This window comes from Oculina patagonica, chromosome 13 (genome assembly GCF_052425735.1).
Source record: "Oculina patagonica isolate OP01 chromosome 13, crgOcupat, whole genome shotgun sequence".
NCBI classification, from domain to species: domain Eukaryota; kingdom Metazoa; phylum Cnidaria; class Anthozoa; order Scleractinia; family Oculinidae; genus Oculina; species Oculina patagonica.
In genome coordinates this window covers 25983835-26003489 of record NC_135770.1, presented here as the reverse complement: position 1 = coordinate 26003489, position 19655 = coordinate 25983835, and the positions used below count along the sequence as shown (strand labels likewise).

Sequence of the window (19655 nt, the reverse complement as noted above, 5' to 3'; positions counted from 1 at the left end):
GAGGTTTAAACACGATGGTACACGTGTTTTATTGTATTGATGAACGGTGTAATTATTATAATGAGAGAACATGATTTGATGGTTGTATCTAAATTGGTAAATTCAGTATTTACGAGTCAACCAAGCTTTGTCTCATTTTTTTTCTTTTAAATATAGGTTAATTATCTTGTGAATGGAAGAACAAGCAATATCTTCGAAAATCACTGTCAGTGTTTAAACATTGCTCATAAGGTCGTTTTTCACCAAATGATCCGCCTTAAACAACGGCAACACCGCGATATTCAAGAAAAGGGACAGGGCGAGCAATTAATGCACTGTCGGCTTACCTTGCAACCATCAGATGTCCACTTTTCTTTGTCTTCAGACCAATACAAACAACTCGATTGGGTTATGGTAAATGTATAGTTGACATCTGCCGATGGGTCGTACTGAGGAACAATCGTTTTAGTGACCCCTTCAGGTGGGGGGTCCTTGACGCCAACGCATGACCGTCTTTCACGACCATGGCCAAAACAAGATCTTCGCTTTCTAGAATGGTCAGTGGCATTTGTAGCTTTTAGAAACAGCAAACCGACATAAATGAGACTTGGCTCAGAAGGCACTATTGTCACTGAATTTTCCTCATAAAGGCAGGCTGTTTCGTTTTGCTTATGATCTGTTTGATTTCTACATGTTAACACAGACGTGATAGTAAAATTGTGATCAGAGTCCTCGATCGTAGGTCTTGATCCAAATTTAGCAAATATTTCAATAACCATGCCTTCTGCCTGCGCACCGATTTTAATAGAGACGGGTACATCTGCTAGTTCCGCGTAATAACTACGGAAGGACATTTGGTTTGGCTTTAAGAAATTATGTTCCGTTCCGTTGCTGTTGTTCGTTGGTGAACTGGAAATCGGAATGACTATCTCAATGTCACTATCAAGGTTTGATACATTAATCTTTTTTCCATTGCCACTTTGAAGATCGAGACTGGTCACACTTGATTTGACTTTCTTGCTGCTGTTGTCCCAGGTGAAAGGATTGAAATCAACTGCTTGCATCTAGAAAGACAATGGTATGGGAGTTGTTATCTGGACAGCCGAACCAGCAATGCAAGCCATATACGACATGATACGTTTCTAAAACTTTAGACAAACCGCAAAACATTTCGCCATAGAAGTTGCCAACTATTTGCTGCTAAAAATAAAAAAAAAATAAATCAACTTTGTTTAACGAGGGTTGCACATAACAGTCTTTCGACTGACAAACCTGTGGCCCTCGGATTCCCGATCGAATTGGAATTTAGAGGTGTTGGTTTTTGTGGAGGGAGGAAAACCGGAGAACCCGGAGAAAAACCCTCGGAGCAAGGACGAGAACCAACAACAAACTCAACCCACATATGACGCCGGGTCCGGGAATCGAACCCGGGCCACATTGGTGGGAGGCGAGCGCTCTCACCACTGCGCCATCCCTGCTCCCCTCTGCTGCTGAGAGAACATCTTGCCCCGTAAAATGACTGAGACAATTAACAATTTAAATCATCGCCGGTAGTTTGATTTCCAGGAAGTATTGTTTTCATATATTTACTTTCTTAGCAATCACAAAAAATAAAATATCAGTTAATTTTGAGACAAAACACAACCGTAGGTAGCATTTCACACCTTAGGACCGTTTACCCGAGCGCAGAGTTTACCGCGAAGCGAATTTGTGACACCCCTTAAATGTCGAGATGGACTAGCATCTCATCTATGGGGAGTAGAAATTCTTCTAACCCCTTATTGTTACAGAAACGTGATAAGCTCCGGCCTAATGAGCAATTTCCAACCGCAGACTTTACTTTAGATTTCAAGTTGATAACTTCGAATGCGACCTTACCAAGGGTTTATCTGTTCTGTTCTGTTCTGTTTTGTTCTCCGATAAAACAACGCTTTTTTCCACATAGTCTTCTTTCAATTGTCGGGACTACCTTTTAAAACAGATGGTCATATAATGGACTAAAACCCTACTTAGCTATAGGGGAGCTACTTGCCATTTCATGCCACAGTAACGGACACCGATACACCTTTCAGGTCTTTCTCATTCTAAGAGGTTTGAACACAACTCAGACGTAATCTTATAAAGTTAGAGTGTTGTGAAAGTAAACTATTCTCGCAGTACAGGGCATGGAATACAATACTAACGAGTTCGTTAAAGATAAGAATACTGACTGCACTAAATTTAGGGATAAGTTAGCGTAAGACCCTAGTCCCCTTACCTTTGCGTTGATGTTTCCACCACCCATATCTCCGAGATTTCCTGGAAGCTTAAACTTCGAAGGTCCTTCTTCCATATTAAGTCCCTTTATATCGTCAGAGGAGACCTTCTTCAAGGCGCTTGTCAACCCATCTGCCTTTATGACAAGATTTTCGGACAAAACCAAACGGAGGAAAAATGCATCGTTCATGGCGTCCAGTTTTTCAGCTGCCTGTTGCACATTTTCCTATGGCACCAGGAAAGGTTAATATTATCGTTCGATTGATCCCGGTTACAAAGCACCCACACAACACTGACACCTTGTAGCTGTACAAACAGCCTTTCTGTTTCACATACACTGAAATCTGGTTCCGCTAAACGTTTTCTTTTCTGCCCGGTGTTTTTTTTTTTTATTGAAAGGGATGGCTTGTAACGTTTGAACGACATATTTGAATTTTAGAATTGAATTTAAGAATATAATCCAATTAAGGGGGATTTTCTATATAAAGTATTGCCGTTTCTGTTTTGTGTCGATCGTTGTACCGATGAAAGACGTACTTATGGGAACTTTATCATGGTTATATTATTTCGTGGGGAACTGGAATTATATACTATGATTTACGCTGTTTTACGAGAACTGTTCTACGAGAAATAAAAAAAGGACAAGAATATATGTTTCCCTTTCCTTATTTTTTATACGAATATTTATAATTTTAACTGTTAATGTAAGCAATAACTATTATAATTATTATACCTTTGAAGATGTCTGAAGAACATTCTTTAGACAACCTGTTATACTGGAAGCTGATTCCTCCAACTCAGCAGAGAAGGGCTGCTCGAGGTCGTTAAGGTCGGCTGTTAGTGAATTTGTTTGGCTGTCTGTAAAGTTCATTATCAAATCCTAGGAAAAATGCAATCAAGAATTTAAGCGTCGCAAATACTTTATCATTTTTTTTGTTATTTACCAAATGCAAGATGTTTTTTTCGTCTTGTAAGAAAATAGTCGGCACGCCTGAGGTCAAGAAAAGCTGCTAATACATGTACGGACCGTTTAGGGATAAAAGAATTAAGAATCAAGAATTCATGGAATAAAGCATTAAAAAATGTCCACACGAAACTCATGAAAAGGCGCCGTCGCTTAAGGCGAAACGAATGCACTGCGTGTTGTTAAAGTGAAGTCTGAGTTCCTTTGTTATTCTGTGACGTGTTTATGGATAACGCCGACGTAAACACAATTTAATTCAAATTCCAAATTCATGTCTTTTTTTCGTTTTGCTAAGAAAAAAGTTTTAGTATGTTAAACCTTGTTAAAGTATTTACTAAGTCAATTTTGGTTGCTTCTTTCAACTCATTTCTAGATTTTAATCTAGAATATACGAAGCTTCGTCGAAAGTATTTCAATTCGCTGCCCATTTCGATATAAAAAAAACCGAATGGGACTACCCTTAGTTCATAGCTTTATATTCTTTACTACCGCTCAGTGTTTCTAAAATTGTTATTGCTTTCTTAAATATTTTTAAATCAATTTCGCAAAGTCAATGTCATAATGACGACCTTCGCCACTCCAGAAAATGGTAATAAATTTCAGTGTTTTTTTTTTTCTCCACCGAACAGCTCCTTTGATACTGCCTCACTTCCATTAAAACAACTAAAAATATGTTGATGAAAACAGCGAAATTTTACAAGGCCGTTCGCGACATTGGAGGTACCGGACCCCCAGGGGCCTACTAAAGAAGTTTTTGTACGTGGAGGCTCCGCCCGAGGTCTAACCCCTTACCCTTTTTTATATCATTTTGCCACAAAAGGTAGCCCTTACATATACCGAAAAGACATGACATACGCCTAGCTGACAGGAAGTCTAGATGCTATCTTTAATAAACTTAAATGATAGAGCCATAAGGTGCGTCTTTTCGAAATATTTTAATTGAATTCCCTTTTAAATACATAAATGTCCTTCATCTGTCCGCTAGAAGTATTTTTGGGCTACCAATCTCCTTATGAAGATCGATTTCTTACCGTGATAACGTTTCCCCAGCTTTTACAAATTTCATCTGCGGTTGCTTTGTTGACCACCTTCATTATCGCCTGTGACCTGTGAAAGCTCTTGGGCTTGGGTGTTACGGAAAGCAACTTCACGGCCACTGTGCATGAAATCTAAACCAGAAACATAATAAAGCAAAAAAAAAAAAAACATTAGTATGAGAACGGTCTTAATGTATCTGTCCTGAAAGTAAAAGTTTACAATAAAGTATTGCTGTAATGCTGTGATAACATCACTAAGAGAATCTAAGTCAACATAAGAACCCAAGCGAAAGGTGATCACGTAAAATTAATCCATTACAATTATCCAGTGAAAGCACATGACATGATTATCGTTTATATAAGAGTACATACCAGTGTTTTCGTATCTTGGTTCAGTGCTTGCCCACAATCTGTCTGCTCACTAGCAGACTCTACAGACATTAGGACTGATCGAGCATAAGTGGCAGCTTGGTCGATATTGCCTTTCTTTAAAAACTCATCCAGCTTATTGCCTTCGCCTATAACCATGTTTTTTAACTCGTTGGAAACTTTTTCAACTGATGAAAAACAAGGATCAAGCTTGGATGATGGCTTCACCTAAATGAAATGATATAAAAAACATTCAGAACGTTTTTCCTCTGCAAATGTTACCTTAAGAAAATGTACGTTACCTTGACAGACAATGTATCCGCAGCCACGACACCAACAAAATTCTTGATATTGATGTTAATTTGTAACGTGTAATCATCCTCTGGAGATCCTGCCGGTAACACTGTTGAAACAGACTTAGAGGAAATGCCAGAAGATATTGGCGTGTCTCCTAAACGAAACTCATAAGTTAGTGGTGTATTTTCATCTTGCCATCCAAAGCATTTAAAAGTAAACTGCGTTTCAAGTGAAACGCCTTCACTGACCGACGGTGAACAGTATCCGCCATGTGGTTTCCCCGCCGTTTCAAATTGGAGCTCGGCAAATCCCTCTGTTCCTCGCAGAGGTGTTACAAAAAGCTGTAATTTATACTTGGATTTGGGCTGCAATGAGTTCTTCTTGATTATCATATTGGTCGCATTGACTGCAGTTGAAGTCATGTTAGGTAAAATAGGGATATCTTCCCACGTGTCTGATTCATCATTCAATCTTTTTAAACCCCAATCGTAAACTGAGCCACTGCAAGGAGAATTGAGACATTCCGATGTCACTCGGAACTTGTTCGAAGCAGACACTACTTCACCGCAATCTACAAAGCATCTGTATAAAAAGAAATATATTTGATTTATTATTTGTTAGCTGGAATATTGTGTATTGAAACTAAGACCGGGTTAAACCATTAGACAATCGGATTGTGCTCACTACAAATTCAACATTTTAATGGTGGACCACATGTTCTGTACAATACTGTTGCGCATGCGCCAATGGGTAATACACAACAAGAGCGGCAGGTTTTTCATGAAAACACATCGATCAGAAATTTCTGAATGTCTAACAACAAATTCCTTCAGTTGTGTTTCCCGTTCATTCTGTATTCTTTATCAGCGACGATTCGGAATTTACTTTTTACTATTAATTTCATGGACTTTACAGCTTTAATTCTAACATCGAGCTTACATTTATTCTCTCAAACGTAATTGTCAGTAGTCGAGTGTTTCAATTTACCTTAAAGTCACTTGGGGTATCTCTCCGGCTACAATCTCAAAGGACATTTCGGCAACAGAGCTTCTGTCATCTTTGGAAACAGTCAGCATTAGAACATAGGTGTTCCCAATGTCTAGCAGGCTTGGGTCGATGCTAATGGTTGGAGACATAGCCTGGCCAACAAAGGAACCGAAGCAATCGTTGCTCGGGCCATCGCTGTCTCCTGAAACAAAGCAGGACCAAGCAAAGTCGAGCTCGGTGTAACTTCCAGGACCAACATCTTCATCATAGCTCAGTGAACCATTCACTGTCACAATTTCCGTGGATCCCCAGCGAGCAATGCTTCCTCCTTCAATTATAGCCCGCACGGGGGCAGCAACAACTTCAACAAAGCCATAGTCAAAGGCTTCAAAAGTTATTGGTGATGCTGGATCACCCACTTGGTATGAAGCAGTAAATTTAACTTGATAGATACCAGCAGTAATTGATCTCCTGTCAATGGTCCACTCATTTGTTCCTTCACTCTTTAAAGATCCCTCTGCTGATTGAGAAGCAGCTAGTTCCATCTCAGTAATCAGATGCCATTGCAATACCTTTTCTAACACTTCGCCTGGAAGAGGTCCGATCATCGCTGTCAGGACACTCTTGAGAGACCGCTTAATAGGTGTAGGCTGGTACTTGTCCTTAGATACGTTTTCAATTGCTACTGAGACGTCTCCTATTAATTTATTTCATAAAATGTTTTAAAAAACAAACATAATTAATAATACATGTATCTTAACTGCCTGGTTCGTGTGGCCATGGCCAACTTAAGCTATGTCGGTTATTTTGTTTTTTGTGGACTTTCTTTACTTGTATTACATGAAGCAACGATGGGAGAGAAGAATCGATTCGTCATCATCACACTTTGGCAAGACTATTTTCTTAGCATTTAAGTCAAAAGGCTTTACGTGTATGGAATAATTGTGTCTTAATAAGCGTAGATTAGGAATAATTCGCCATCGTGACTCCCGAAGCACGGCATTTTAAATTTCGAACTCTCAGATGACGTTATTATAGCAAAGCAAAAGTATGACAAAGGCAAAGTCAGACTCAATTGCGGGCACAAATCCTCCCGGCTGGTGGTACAGATCAAAGTAAAACGGCAAATTCAGGACCTTATTTGACATCATGGGAGATTTTGTAAAGCATATACATGATAAAATTGTATGTATAGAGTTTAGTAGGTTTAGCTATAAAAGTGCATATTATATTGACAAGTTGTCAACACAAATATACAGAGCATGGCAAGCCGGCGTGTGTCTTACCTGGAACTGCATCACAAACTAAAACTCCATCACCAATGTAGTGTTCCCAACACTCGCAAATGAAAGAACCGATGTTATTGTAACAGTGAGCCACTCCATGACAGTTGTGAGTTCCGACTGCACATTCATCAATATCTGTCGGGATACACCCATCAACATTATTGTGTATTAATGTACTCTTGACCTGCTAACACCTCACGTCCCCACGTCACTTATACTCTGAGGCTCTTTTTGAACACATCTTGCCTTCATATATCACTATTGGAATTCGGGAACGTTCGACATTTTACTGTACTTGACTACCATTGATTTTTTGCATTCGGTAATGTTCAAAGGGGTTTTGTCACGGTATTTAAGGTAATTCTGTTTATTTTCGTCAATTAAGAGCTGTAAACTTTAAATTGGCAGTATAAAAGTCATTTTTTGGCAAAATCACGGCCACATAACATAAGGATGATTTTCGAGCACTTTAAATGACACTTTAATACAAATTGAGATAAACTTGAGAAAGGTCGGGCCAACGTTGTTCAAGTGTTCTCGATTTTTACCCATACATGCCCCTTTTTGGCCTTTCCGTGTTTCTTTTAAGTTATTATACAGTTTTAAGAACGACTTTCAGCAGATTTCAATCAAAAAATTGATTTAGCGGCAGAAATTGAAAAAATCGATTTCCCTCATTTTTTTGCCCACAAATAGCCTTGAGCTGGCCTTGAAATGTGATGTAGTTTTTTCGTCTCAAAGCGCTTTACATCCGTGAAAAACAAGAAAAAGGAATTTCGCCCACAAGATCGCCAAAAATGGCCGAATACAAAGCTAAAATTTGGCAAACTAAGTTTTAATTTAGTTCGCGTGCAAAGAAATACTTGAATTTTTGGATACGTTTTCTTGAAAGGCAAGGTATTCAACTTCTAAAAATAGGTAATAACTTGACTTGCGCGTCATTCGAGAATTAATTACAAATTTTGTAAAAATACCATTATTTACTTATGGGAAAGTCCCTAATTTATTGATAAAGTTCAAAAATTGTTTTCGCCATGTTCCTTAACTCCGAATTTCTTCAAACTTCGGCTGTGGAATTCTTTTATGCTGTTATAAATTATGTCTAAAATTCAGCTTGGGTTCTCTTTCGAGAGATTTTCGAGGCGCCGCTGAATTAACCAAATTTTAACGAAATTATCAGCAAATGTAAACAATGGTTGCTGGTTGTTCATTTCAGCGGGCTTGTTGAAACATCCAATATATCTTTTGAAATTCCTTTACAAACATGTCTCCGTTCTTAAGATATAAATTGGTTCTTGAAATTAAAATATCATGGCAAAAAAAATCATTCTTGGATAAAACACTGTCATTAATAGAAGAAATATTTATTTTACCCGTACGTCGGTAATTAATTTGGTGGTCGGCATTTCGTGATTTCTGTAGATTCCTTGTCGCCGTAATGTAAACAGTATGTGTAAAACTGCTTCGTGAACGAACACTGTTAAAAAGGATGGCAAGATTATTTAATGTATTTGGCAGATAAGATGCTAATAAAATGCTTACCTTTAAAACACGATAGGTAAAACACATCACTCGGGATACTTTGGAGTACTTTTTACATTTGGTCGTTGATAGTGATCTTGATTGACGTTTATAAATTAGAAAACCTTGATACTAGCGCGGGAAACGCTTAGAATGCGAGTTTGAAGGAAACGTGTTTTTTGTCATTATTTCTGTATGGAAGCGAAGTGTTCTTTTAGCGCTATTGTCGGAGATTTCTGCACCTACGAGCGAAGAGATAAGGCGAAGAAGACAGAAGTTATTCCGTTGTTATACTGTACTCGAGAAATAGCGGGACATAAGTCTACATGGGATCTCTGATGTCGAAACAGAGGTTGATTTGATTCTTGCCAGAGCAGCAGTTTTTACCTTTCCTGAAAACGTTGGTCAGTTCACTATTTGTCCCTACCACCGATCTTCCTTGGGAACTGGATGGCGCCGTGGATCTCAGCGATGTCAGGTTCCTGAGAAATTATCGGGCCATAGCGAAGATAGAAGATGGCCTAAAGCAGAGAGAGGCCTTGGAAAACGGGGAGCAGAGATAATACATCAGAGGACAGGTGTATTTGTTGCCGTCGGATCAGGTTTGTAAAGATTACAATGAACATACATTGCTATTAAACAAGTAGTAATTTCCTTTACAAACTAAAGATCATTTTTGTAAACAAAAGATTCATACTCCGAGGGATATGCCAGCTTGGTCACGTGACTTTGTTGTCAAAAGTAGTTCTTCTTATCACACGGGAAAAACAAACACTGATGACAATGTCCCATTCAATGTTAATATTGATTTGAATTTTTATTTGTTTTAGGTGTTTGTCGTAACTGTCGTATTTTACTTTCAAAACTGGATTGTGAAGCAGAATCTACAACAGAAAGCAGAGAGGCACTTGCTGAAGAGCTTAATGACGAAACAGAAGTGCTCGTCCCCATGGAGAAACTTACCATCGTGAGTCTCTAATACTGAGCCCGTTTTACCTTTTTTGTACTGAGCGTGGTAAACAGTGTAAACCAATTCTAGACAAGATACTACTAATGTAAAATCCGAAAGCCCCCATCTCCCCCCCCTCGCCCAGGAAAGCCCCTCCCTCCAAGAAATAAGTTCCCTAAAAACCTGACGCAAGAACCTTTCAGATAATAAGCGCTCTCGATTTAAAGCCAAGAAAGTACAATTTTTCGGATTATAGGCTGCTGCTGTGGAGGTTGTTTTGTTAGTTATAACAAAAAATGCCCCACCCCCCCCCCCCCCCCCCCCACACCACTAAACGACTTAACGATCTGTTGTGGTTTTAAAGTGTTATATTTAAAAAGCTTTGCCTTCTGGTATTGTATACCCCAAAAAGAGAACGTACGGAATCATGTCCCAATAGAAACGCAAATGTATTGCAAAAATCCATTCAAAAATAACCTCGCCTCCCCTCCCCCCATCGTATGTAAGCCCTCCCCGGAAGTAAGCCCATTTAAAAAAGAAATACAACTGCTTACAGTATTTCAATAAAAACTCTGTCTATTGGTTGTTTACTCACAGGAAAATAAGATTTTGAGATAAAAAAAAGGCGTGGCACCATACTGGGGATTCCACTTTACCCTGAGAATATTTGCCGGTTTTTTTGCGATCTCTGTTGCCTAAAATTTCAGAAACACAACTGTTTTTCCCGTTTGACGTTCCCAGATTTATTTTATTTTTTGTTTTCTTGCTCCAAATTATCTTGAACTGCCCATAGATTTGCAATCAATCTTTGAATGTGAGTTGTTTACCTTGAGGGAACGTAAATTTCAAACATCATTCTCGTTCTTCCGTACATATATAATCCAATCAGACGTCAACGGAAAGCTGTCCTCGGCTTCTGATTGGATAACGAATGTTAACTCATTAAAAGTGGTCACACTTTTGGGTTATCTGCTCTAATGTATGTTTCATGATAAATTTACGCACCTTCAATCCTGGTTTTCACTAGCGACGCAAGCACAAGCGCAAGCATAACAGCTCTTATTTCATAGTGAAAACGGCTTCGACGCAAGCATAAACACAAGCGCAAGCACAAGCACAAGCACGCGAAAAGAAAAATGGTCCTTGTGCTTGTGCTTGCCGCAAGTACAAGCGCAAGCAAAAAAATTCAATGCGCTTGAGCTTTTGCTTGTTTTGAAGCCGTTTTCACAGTGAAATAAGTGCTGTTATGCTTGCGCTTGTGCTTGCGTCGCTAGTAAAATTATTATTGCCTTTCAGTCGGGACCAAGAAGTCAAGCTCCTGTTGCAGCAAGTACTCCTTTCCAGTTGCATCGTGACGATATCGAGAAAGACGCCTCTGAAAGTATCCTTTCTATACAGTTAGATGCGTCGTATGATGATACATGGAATTTGACGGAAAACGTTTCCACATCGACGGTCGTAAACGCCCCTAATTCCTTAGCGCTTTTGAACACCTTTTTGGAAAGTAAAGATGTCAGCCCTATCAGGTATACACTGCGAACACCGTGGGATAAAGCTAGTGAGCGGACAAAACGACATCATGTGCGTAAAGCTAGGGAAGCCGTTTCAGCTGTTTTAAGTGAAGTAGCACCAGAGGAGCCAAGTCAGTTAGGGCACGCACTCTCCGAATCTCAAGAAACGAAACGGTTGTTTAAAGTAGATGCTGAGAGGCGTTCTGCAACTACAGATGGTTCACTCTTAGAAGCCCTTGCAACTTGCTATAACAATGCGGATCAATGGGATACTCGCAGACAGATTCTCTCCATCATGGCCGACAAAGCTAGTTTTGCAAAGATTCAAGAGTGGATACCTGGATTAACCAGATATCGTTTCACGGTGGCTAGACAGCATATTCTCCTTCACGGACGAGGTGCGCCAGTTCCGCCGCCAAGTTCACGAACAAGAATGGTGGTTACAGAAGACAAGTTGGCACATTTTCTGGACTTTATTACTAGTCCTCATATCATACAAGATCTTCCGTTTGGAGAAAAGGTGGTCACACTATCGACGAAAGAGGTAATCAAAATACCAAACGTGGTACGAAATATGATACCTGAGCGTATTGTTCAGCAATACCAAGCCTATTCTTAAGAGAGTGGCTTTACTCCTATGAGTCGCAGTACTCTTCTACGTATTCTTGAAGTGTGCCCTGCTTCCACCCGGAGGTCGTTATAGGGAATAGATTGCATTAGTTCAGCTGGTGCGGAAGCCTTTGATATCCTTGGAGGTGTTGCTGACCGTTTGGGAGAGATGAATATGTGGATGTCGTGGGCAACAGAAAGAAAGAAAGCGTTAACTAAAGACTGATTACAAGGTAAGTGTACCCATTTTCCTTGATCTGTCTGTTTTCTACAAACTGAAGTAGAAGCTTACGTTACTTTTCAACTCCATATTTGCCCCTGGATGTTGAAAGATGCAGTTTATAATAGATCTTAGCTTAATATCTGGGAATCAAACAATCGGTGTACTTTATGGCAACCGTGGAAACAAAACATGGAACGAGAAAGTGAAATATCAAATTAGTTGTTCTTGTCATGTACACGCTCTAACCTACTTTTGTTTCGAATTAACAAATTGACCTCAGTTTTTTTCTGCGTCTGTCCTGTTATTGATGATAAATTGTGTCATAACATTGTCAAAGTGTTGCGGCGAGTGGATCTACAACAAACTTTAAAAATCATCAATAACAGGACAGACACATAAAAAACTGATGTCAATTTGTTTTTTACAATAACAAAAAGCCAAAACTGATTTTAAAACGAAGGAAATAAATGCACGAGGAAGATGCGATTGCCGTACGTTTGCAGAATTTAAACTGAATTTCGTCGCTGTAATTCGGAGAATCATAGGCTCGTAAATTAAAAGTTTGGTACAAATACGGCCAGAAATACAAGAGAAAATTCGAATTGTTTAACTAACCTTTAATCCAGTGAAAAGTGGTCACAAAATAATCCGCAAAAACGCGGTTCAGCTTCTTAACTGACAGCACACATTCTCGCTCACCGCCAATTTTCAGCTCTGAATCCTCGATAAACATCCTCATCTTTTCGCTCTTAGGCTGCAATAGTTTCTTAAGCTTTAACCGATAAATTGTAGATGATTTCCCCATTGAAGACTACTTGTTTTGTGGAATAATCATCGCTAGAAATCGCGGACATTGAAGTCGGCGAATTTTGATGCATCTTACATTACACGCTCGCGAAACTTGGTAATAGCCGCTGATTCGAAAGCCTGACTTTGGGCTCGTATACATCTACGATGATACACAAAAGTGCCGCCTACACAAAGATATATTTTGTGAATTAGGAAAACCACTGGTCAAAAATATTGCCTGATAATAAAACTGGAGCAAAATATCTTTCAAACGATGGCTTTTGTAGCAAAATTGGAGCAAAGACGGCTGAAATATCGTAGCTCAAAGACAGCGGATTTTGGGATTTCAACGTGGACTGCCGCCGTGTGTTTACAGTATGCGATTTTTTGTGGTTTTCTAACGGCAAAGATACAAATGAAATCTAATCGGAAGGAGATGTAAATCGTTTGGTGAGTTAGATTCATGTATAGTTTTATCAAATCTGCTTGCACATTTTTTCGATCACATTCAGTTTGCCGATAATCCCTGTTTATAAACTTTAAGTTTTCGGTTTTCGCCATACATTCCTCCTCTACGCCTTATAACTTTGGTCTCAAAAACTGTTCGCAGAAAACGTTCATGAATACAAATGAAATTCGAAGTCTGCACTTCAATTCTTGTACAATGTGATTCTTAATACACCAGTCTATTGTGTTCCGCTTGCACATTTTTACATTTGTTAATTTGTCAAGAAATATTTAATAAAACATTTCATTCTCCATACATTTTATTTGTAATCCTTGCGTTCGCTTCTACGGTCAATGTACCGCAGGACATACTATTCGCGGACTCGGAGGTCCGCGATTTCTAGAGATGTCTCGCCTCATCAAGAATACAGCGCTAAATCAGTGCTGAAAAGTTTGAAAAAACCTTCCCTGATTTGTCAGCGACGCGTTTTATGCGTCTGTCCTCTTATTGACAATGAAAATTAGCCAATCAGCGCGCGAGAATTCGCTCAGTTATTGTAAAAAAATATTTCACATAGTTTACTTGTGACGTTAAGCCTCGGCTAAACGATCAAACATTTTCGTCCAACATCGTGTTCGTGGCACACAACATGGAGTGGCTAAACGAGCAAACAATGTTTGATTAAACATTTACCAAAGCGAGCCCATATTAGTCCGGTCAGTTAGGTAGAAAATTTACGGAAATCGTGACAAAGGGCGTAAAAGCGCCAAACTTGGCACAAATGTAGTTAAGGATATTACAAATCATTTAAGAAGGGGTGCCACAAAAATTTCCCCCAGGGGGGGAGGGGAGGGGAGTTTTTGTAAACAAGACCATATTTCGGCATGTTATGACCATGAGCAACAAAAGATTTCGCTTTGTAAAATTTCAGGATGGCTTAAACCGTTCGTATAAGTAAAGTTAAAGCAAAAATGAAACAAAATCGATAAATCTTTGCCCAGCATTGAAAACTTAATGCCCGATATAGTAAAAAACGGCAGGTTTTTACTCATCATTAAGCCTTTTTCGATAGAATTTTCCCCAACTTTTCACTTATTGTGATGTTTTAACGAAAAATATTCAGTAAACCAATCGTATGAAATTCACATCCATTTGTAAGTTAGTAACAAAATAAAAATCTCCACATTTCATCACTTTTGTGATTCAATAAACAATAAATGCTAATTAATAGTCAGCGGTTTTTCCATACAACATGCGCTTTACTTCCCGCCTTCAAAGCGTAGTCAGGGGACAGGGAAGGTCACTGCAGCCGTCACGGAGGTCCGCTATGTAAACTGTAAGTATAACCAGAAATTAAATTCAAATTAAACACTGTTTTCAAGTTAAAATGCTTTCGCTAGAATCTAATGTGACTTGTAAAAGAATGTAAGCTATACCAACTCGGTTTAAGTGTGAGTTACCACAGGGTTGACGAGATTATGAACAGTTTAGCTACATCCGTTTGAGATCATTTCAAGTCTGTTGGAGTAGTTTGTCCTCTCTCTCTACAAAGAGGCTTGTTCACCGTTGGGGCCATTGACAATATAGACCATAACCCTTCATCAACAACAGCGCAAGGGTCATTTCATGGGACTGGAATAAGTCTGTTCCAGTTCCCGAAGCAAGATTCAGAAGTTAGCCAACAAGAAGTGCAGGGAGTGAGTCTTTGCGCCAGCAGGACCACTTCAAGAGATATCACACTTCCTGACGAGTATTCATCAGTTCCTCCCGTCTCTGTAAAGACATCAGAAGTTAACGTGCCTCCTGCTGGTCGGGCTAGTGTGGAAACCCGAAGCAGCAATCAGCTGTCCACTGCCATTGCACAGGAAACTTGTTGGTTGAAGCACTGTGAACAACATCTCCATGAAGAGCTCACCAAAGGCATTTATCTGTCATGGGCTGCATATCACGCATCTGTTACAGTTGTGTCCAATCCTTTGCCTTGCTTGGGTAGCTTGTTGCCATTGTTAGACGAAAAAGCCGCCACAGTTGCCATGATGAAACATGGTATGTTGTGATGAAGAAGGCAACAGAGCCTCTAAACCCTGGTCAAATACCTGTCACTGTTTGTGACCAGCCTCTGTTCGCCATCGCAAAATTTGTACAGTGGAACTGGCCTTCTACACACGGAGAAAATTTACACGTTGTGATGCTAGGTGGCCTCCACATTGAGATGGCTCTTTGGTCCTTGTGCGGAGATCTTTTGGCTGCATCTGGTTGGACTACAGCACTAGCTGAGGCAGGAATAGTATCCACCGGTACATCGGATTCCTTTCTCAGGGTAGCGCACTTGACAAAAACCAGGCGTGCACACCAGATAACAGCAGTGGCTTTGCACAAATTGCAGCATGTTGCCTTTGCAAAACTCGACGGTCAACACGACGACGAGGAGTTCCAAAAGTGGCACGATGGAATGATTAAGAACGGTCCAACATACAAGTTCTGGTTCCTGATCATGCAAATGGAACTCACGGTACTGGCATTCGTGAAAGCACATCGCGAGAACAACTTCTCTCTGTATGTAGAAGCCTTGGAATCCCTTGCTCCCTGGTTCTTTGCGCTAGATCACACCAATTACGCAAGGTGGCTACCCATTCACATAAGAGACATGAAGTGCTTGCCAGGTGCCGTTCAAGACGACCTCAAGAAATGCTGGGTTATTTCTAAATCTTTCTAATCTTTGAACAAGTTTTCAAGCATCCCAATCGATCAGGCACACGAGCAACATAACGCAAGTGTTAAAGGGTCAGGTGGAGCCGTGGGTCTAACAGAAAGTCCAGTAGCGTTTAGAAGATGGATGGTGGCCGGACCGGAAACCGCTAGATTGTTGGAAGAATTCGAAAGTCAGTTAAAAGGTGATCCAGGTGTTGATGAAAAGAACGAACACCACGAACAAGGACTTTCTACACAGAAGGCCTTTCAAAGTCATGTAAAGAATCTTGTCAATACAATCTCTGAAATGGGAAACCCTTTCCAGGATGACTGCCCTGAATTGCTTGCCCTTGACACGCGCAATTGTGCAGATGCGTCGGTTGTGGCTACTGTGCACACAGTCCAGGAAATTGGATTACGATAGTACGAGAAGTAAGTGGAAGAAGTCATTAAGGAGAGAACTGTGTCTATTCACGATACGATTTCGAAGAATTCCTTGCCACTGTTCAAGCGTCAACAGCCGAAGCAAATCTCAAAAGTGTCCTTGAAGTTGACAGCGGTAGCAAGTGATCGTTATCTATTTAGTCGCCTGTACATTGCCAGCCAACAGCGCGACGGAGATCTTGAAGAGTTCTTCAAGCATGAAAATCAGCCGTATCCGCCTTCATTGTCAGAGTTTGGAAACCTTCGATTCGGGAAAAAGTCTGATTTGATTACATGCGTCAACAGAGAATCACCACCTACACCGGCATCTTATGACGTGAAAGTTTTTGATGGAGCAGCTATCGTGCATGCGCTACCGGTTTCATCCGTCTCGACGTTTTCCCAATATGCAGATTCCACATTCTTGCCGTTCCTGGAAAACCAACTTAAGAGCACCAAAAGAATTGACGTTGTATGGGATGAATATCGCTCAGCAAGTCTTAAAGATGCTACTCGTGAGAAGAGAGGGAAAGGTGTGAGGCGAAAGGTGGCTGGGCATGTTAAATTACCTCAGAATTGGCAGGCGTTTCTTGAAGATTCCTCCAACAAGAAAGAATTGTTCAACTTCTTAACCAAACAAGTTGAAACAGCTTCCTTTCCAGATGACAAGTTTGTCTACATAACTTCAAGTAACTCGCTAACTGAACTATCTTAAAGTGGGCCTTCAATGTATTCACCGTCCAAACACCCCTTTTATGTATGAACTATTTCAAGTTCTGATGAACGGTTTTTCGTACTTTGTGTATCATTGTCTATTTGTTCATTCTAGGTGAAAATGCAGAGCTGCAATCATGAAGAAGCAGACACGCGGATTCTTGTACACGTTAAGGATGCTTTGGCTAAAGGAGGGAGAAGTGTCTTAGTTCGCACGGTAGACACGGACGTTGTCGTAATTCTTATTGCACAGTTCCATATGTTGTCTTCAACGTGGCCTGGATCAACCTTTTGGGTCGCCTTTGGGATGGGAAAGACTTTCCAGCTGCTTTCAGTTAACAGCATTTGCGATTATTTGGGTGAAGAGAAATGCCGAGCGCTTCCATTTTTCCACGCGTTTACGGGGTGCGAAACAACGTCTGCATTTCTGGGAAAAGGGAAGAAATCTGCTTGGGAGGCCTGGAATGCGTACCCAGAGGTAACAGAGGCTTTCCTTTATGTGAATGACAATCCCTTTAATCCACTGGAGATCGACTTCCCTCTGTTTAAAGTCCTGCAACGCCTTTTGGTGGTACTTTATGACAGGACCAGCCTCGCCACTGATGTAAACACGGCTCGACGAGAACTCTTTACCAAAAAGAATAGGGCACTGGAAAACATCCCCCCGACAGAGGTAAAAACCCATCTTTTAGCTTACACAACCGTTAGCTCTATCCCCTGTTCAGTCAATGCTGAAAGAATTTAGGAGAAATTATTGCCCTTAACTGACCCTTTCTGGTGTTGATCCACTTAGAAATTTCCTTTACTGTGCATTTTTGGTTATCATTACACTTAAGTATTCTAGTCGATTAATGTAAAATGATATCTCTTTGTTTGTTAGGATTCCCTTTTGAACCATTCCAACAGAGGCCAGGCGAGCATTTGGACGTCTCTTGATGAACAACAAGTTGTCCCTTCCCGACAGACTTTGGTTGGAAAATGGATAACGACAGATGGAGACCCCGCTGGACCATACTTCCAGAAGCCGCTAAAGCTTGTTCTGAATTACTGAAGTGTGGATGCAGGACAGGTTGTTCAAGTGGTCGCTGCAAATGCTTCAAGGCTAACCTTCCGTGCACTGAACTCTGTGGCTGTTCTGGAGGCTGCCAGAACTCAAGTCTTTAGAAACAGAACAATAAATAACTATGTCGTTACTAATTCTGAGGGAAAATTTCGAAAACGATGTGCTTCAGACTCAGTAAAAAACGTGTTTAGTAAAATTTGAGTAAGCACGCAAAGATTCATGGGAATGTCACGTGATCAAGGGAAATGCCTCATTTATTGTCACAAACTCTTCACTGAGTCTGCTTAATGTGTTTTAGCTGTTTCACAAAGTAATTCGTCATAATGGGTGCGTAATAAACACATTGAATACTACAGCCTCGCTTTCATGTTAGCGTTAGGGCATTATGCAAATGTTATGGGCCTCCTCCCCCCCCCCCGGAAAGCTTAATCACGTGGCACCCCTTCTAGATTCGTTTGGTATGTCAAAAGGAATAACTGTGCCAAATTTGGTGCTTTTACGCAGTTTGTCACGATTTTTGTGCTAACTGACCGGACTATATAGAGCTTTGTGCATATTACCGCTGAAATTATGGCGCGACGTCACAGAGTTTCGATTTCTGATTGGTTGCTTTTTCCCGCTCTGACTTGCTTTGTTTGCAAAGGTGGCTAAACGGTCAAAAAATTGCGCGTGAAGCAAAATGTTGGATGACAATGTTTGATCTGGATCAAACAGGGGAAACCATTTAAATGCAATGTTGAGAGAGGCGGCTAAACGGTCAGACATGCTCTTCCAACATGATGTTGGACGAAAATGTTATATCGTTTAGCCGGGGCTTTAGTTTTGTATGCTTCAATTCGCAGGTTCATGTCTCGGCGAGGTCGGATGTCGCTGACCACTGCAGAGTCTACGCACTCAACGACCCTAAAGACCGTGATTACCAGTCCCAGTGTTCACATGAGCACAACACCAGCTGTGACAATTGCGATGATCTTACTAAAACTATGGACGAAATCGAGGCTGCAATAGAGAAGCTGGCTTCTAGTGATGTAAAAGAAAAGCTTTGTTTCGTGATGAGAAAAGCACGGAAAGGCATTGTGAACTGGAAAGCGCATCTGCTGCGGTCAGTAAATCAAGAAGAAGCAAGGCTAAGCCAACTGGATGCACTCGACAGCACGTCCATTGTTTTAGTCCAAGATTGGGCTATGAAATTTCTACCCCGCAAATTTAGAGAAAACCAGACCGATTGGTACGCAAAACGTGGTATTTCGTGGCACATAACTGTAGCCATCAGGAGAGGCGATGACCAGAGCCTCCAGATGATGACGTTCGTAAATGTATTCAGGAGTTGCAACCAGGATGGATGTACAGTACTCTCCGTCATGTCAGAAGTGCTAAGACAGGTCAAAGAAGCTCAGCCTCAAGTTAAGAAGACCTATTACTGGCAAGACAACGCAGGCTGCTACCACTGTGGCACAACCATAGTGGGAGCAAAACTAATCAGCCAACAATATGACGTTTCTATCAAGAGGCTGGGTTTTTGCGATTCGCAAGCAGGCA

The 19655-nt window shown here is 40.6% G+C and overlaps 2 protein-coding genes across 2 annotated transcripts in view; one reads left to right on the top strand and one right to left on the bottom strand.

Annotated features, from left to right (window-relative positions):
- LOC144636601 (polycystin family receptor for egg jelly-like) overlaps positions 1–19655 on the bottom strand; it is a 38897-nt gene that overhangs the window by 6935 nt on the left and 12307 nt on the right. Inside the window, exons 11-18 of the mRNA XM_078495813.1 lie at positions 7176–7310; positions 5890–6586; positions 4908–5484; positions 4609–4833; positions 4231–4368; positions 2969–3115; positions 2237–2461; positions 327–1043 (exon numbers count right to left, since the gene is read on the bottom strand). Coding sequence (XP_078351939.1) covers positions 327–1043; positions 2237–2461; positions 2969–3115; positions 4231–4368; positions 4609–4833; positions 4908–5484; positions 5890–6586; positions 7176–7310 — 2861 coding nt within the window. The remainder of the gene's footprint in view (positions 1–326; positions 1044–2236; positions 2462–2968; positions 3116–4230; positions 4369–4608; positions 4834–4907; positions 5485–5889; positions 6587–7175; positions 7311–19655) is intronic.
- LOC144636497 (uncharacterized) lies at positions 17160–18653 on the top strand. The gene is made up of 2 exons (XM_078495717.1): positions 17160–17726; positions 17934–18653. Exons 1-2 carry the CDS (start codon positions 17175–17177, stop codon positions 18102–18104), a joined length of 723 nt encoding a protein of 240 aa, XP_078351843.1. The 5' UTR covers positions 17160–17174; the 3' UTR covers positions 18105–18653.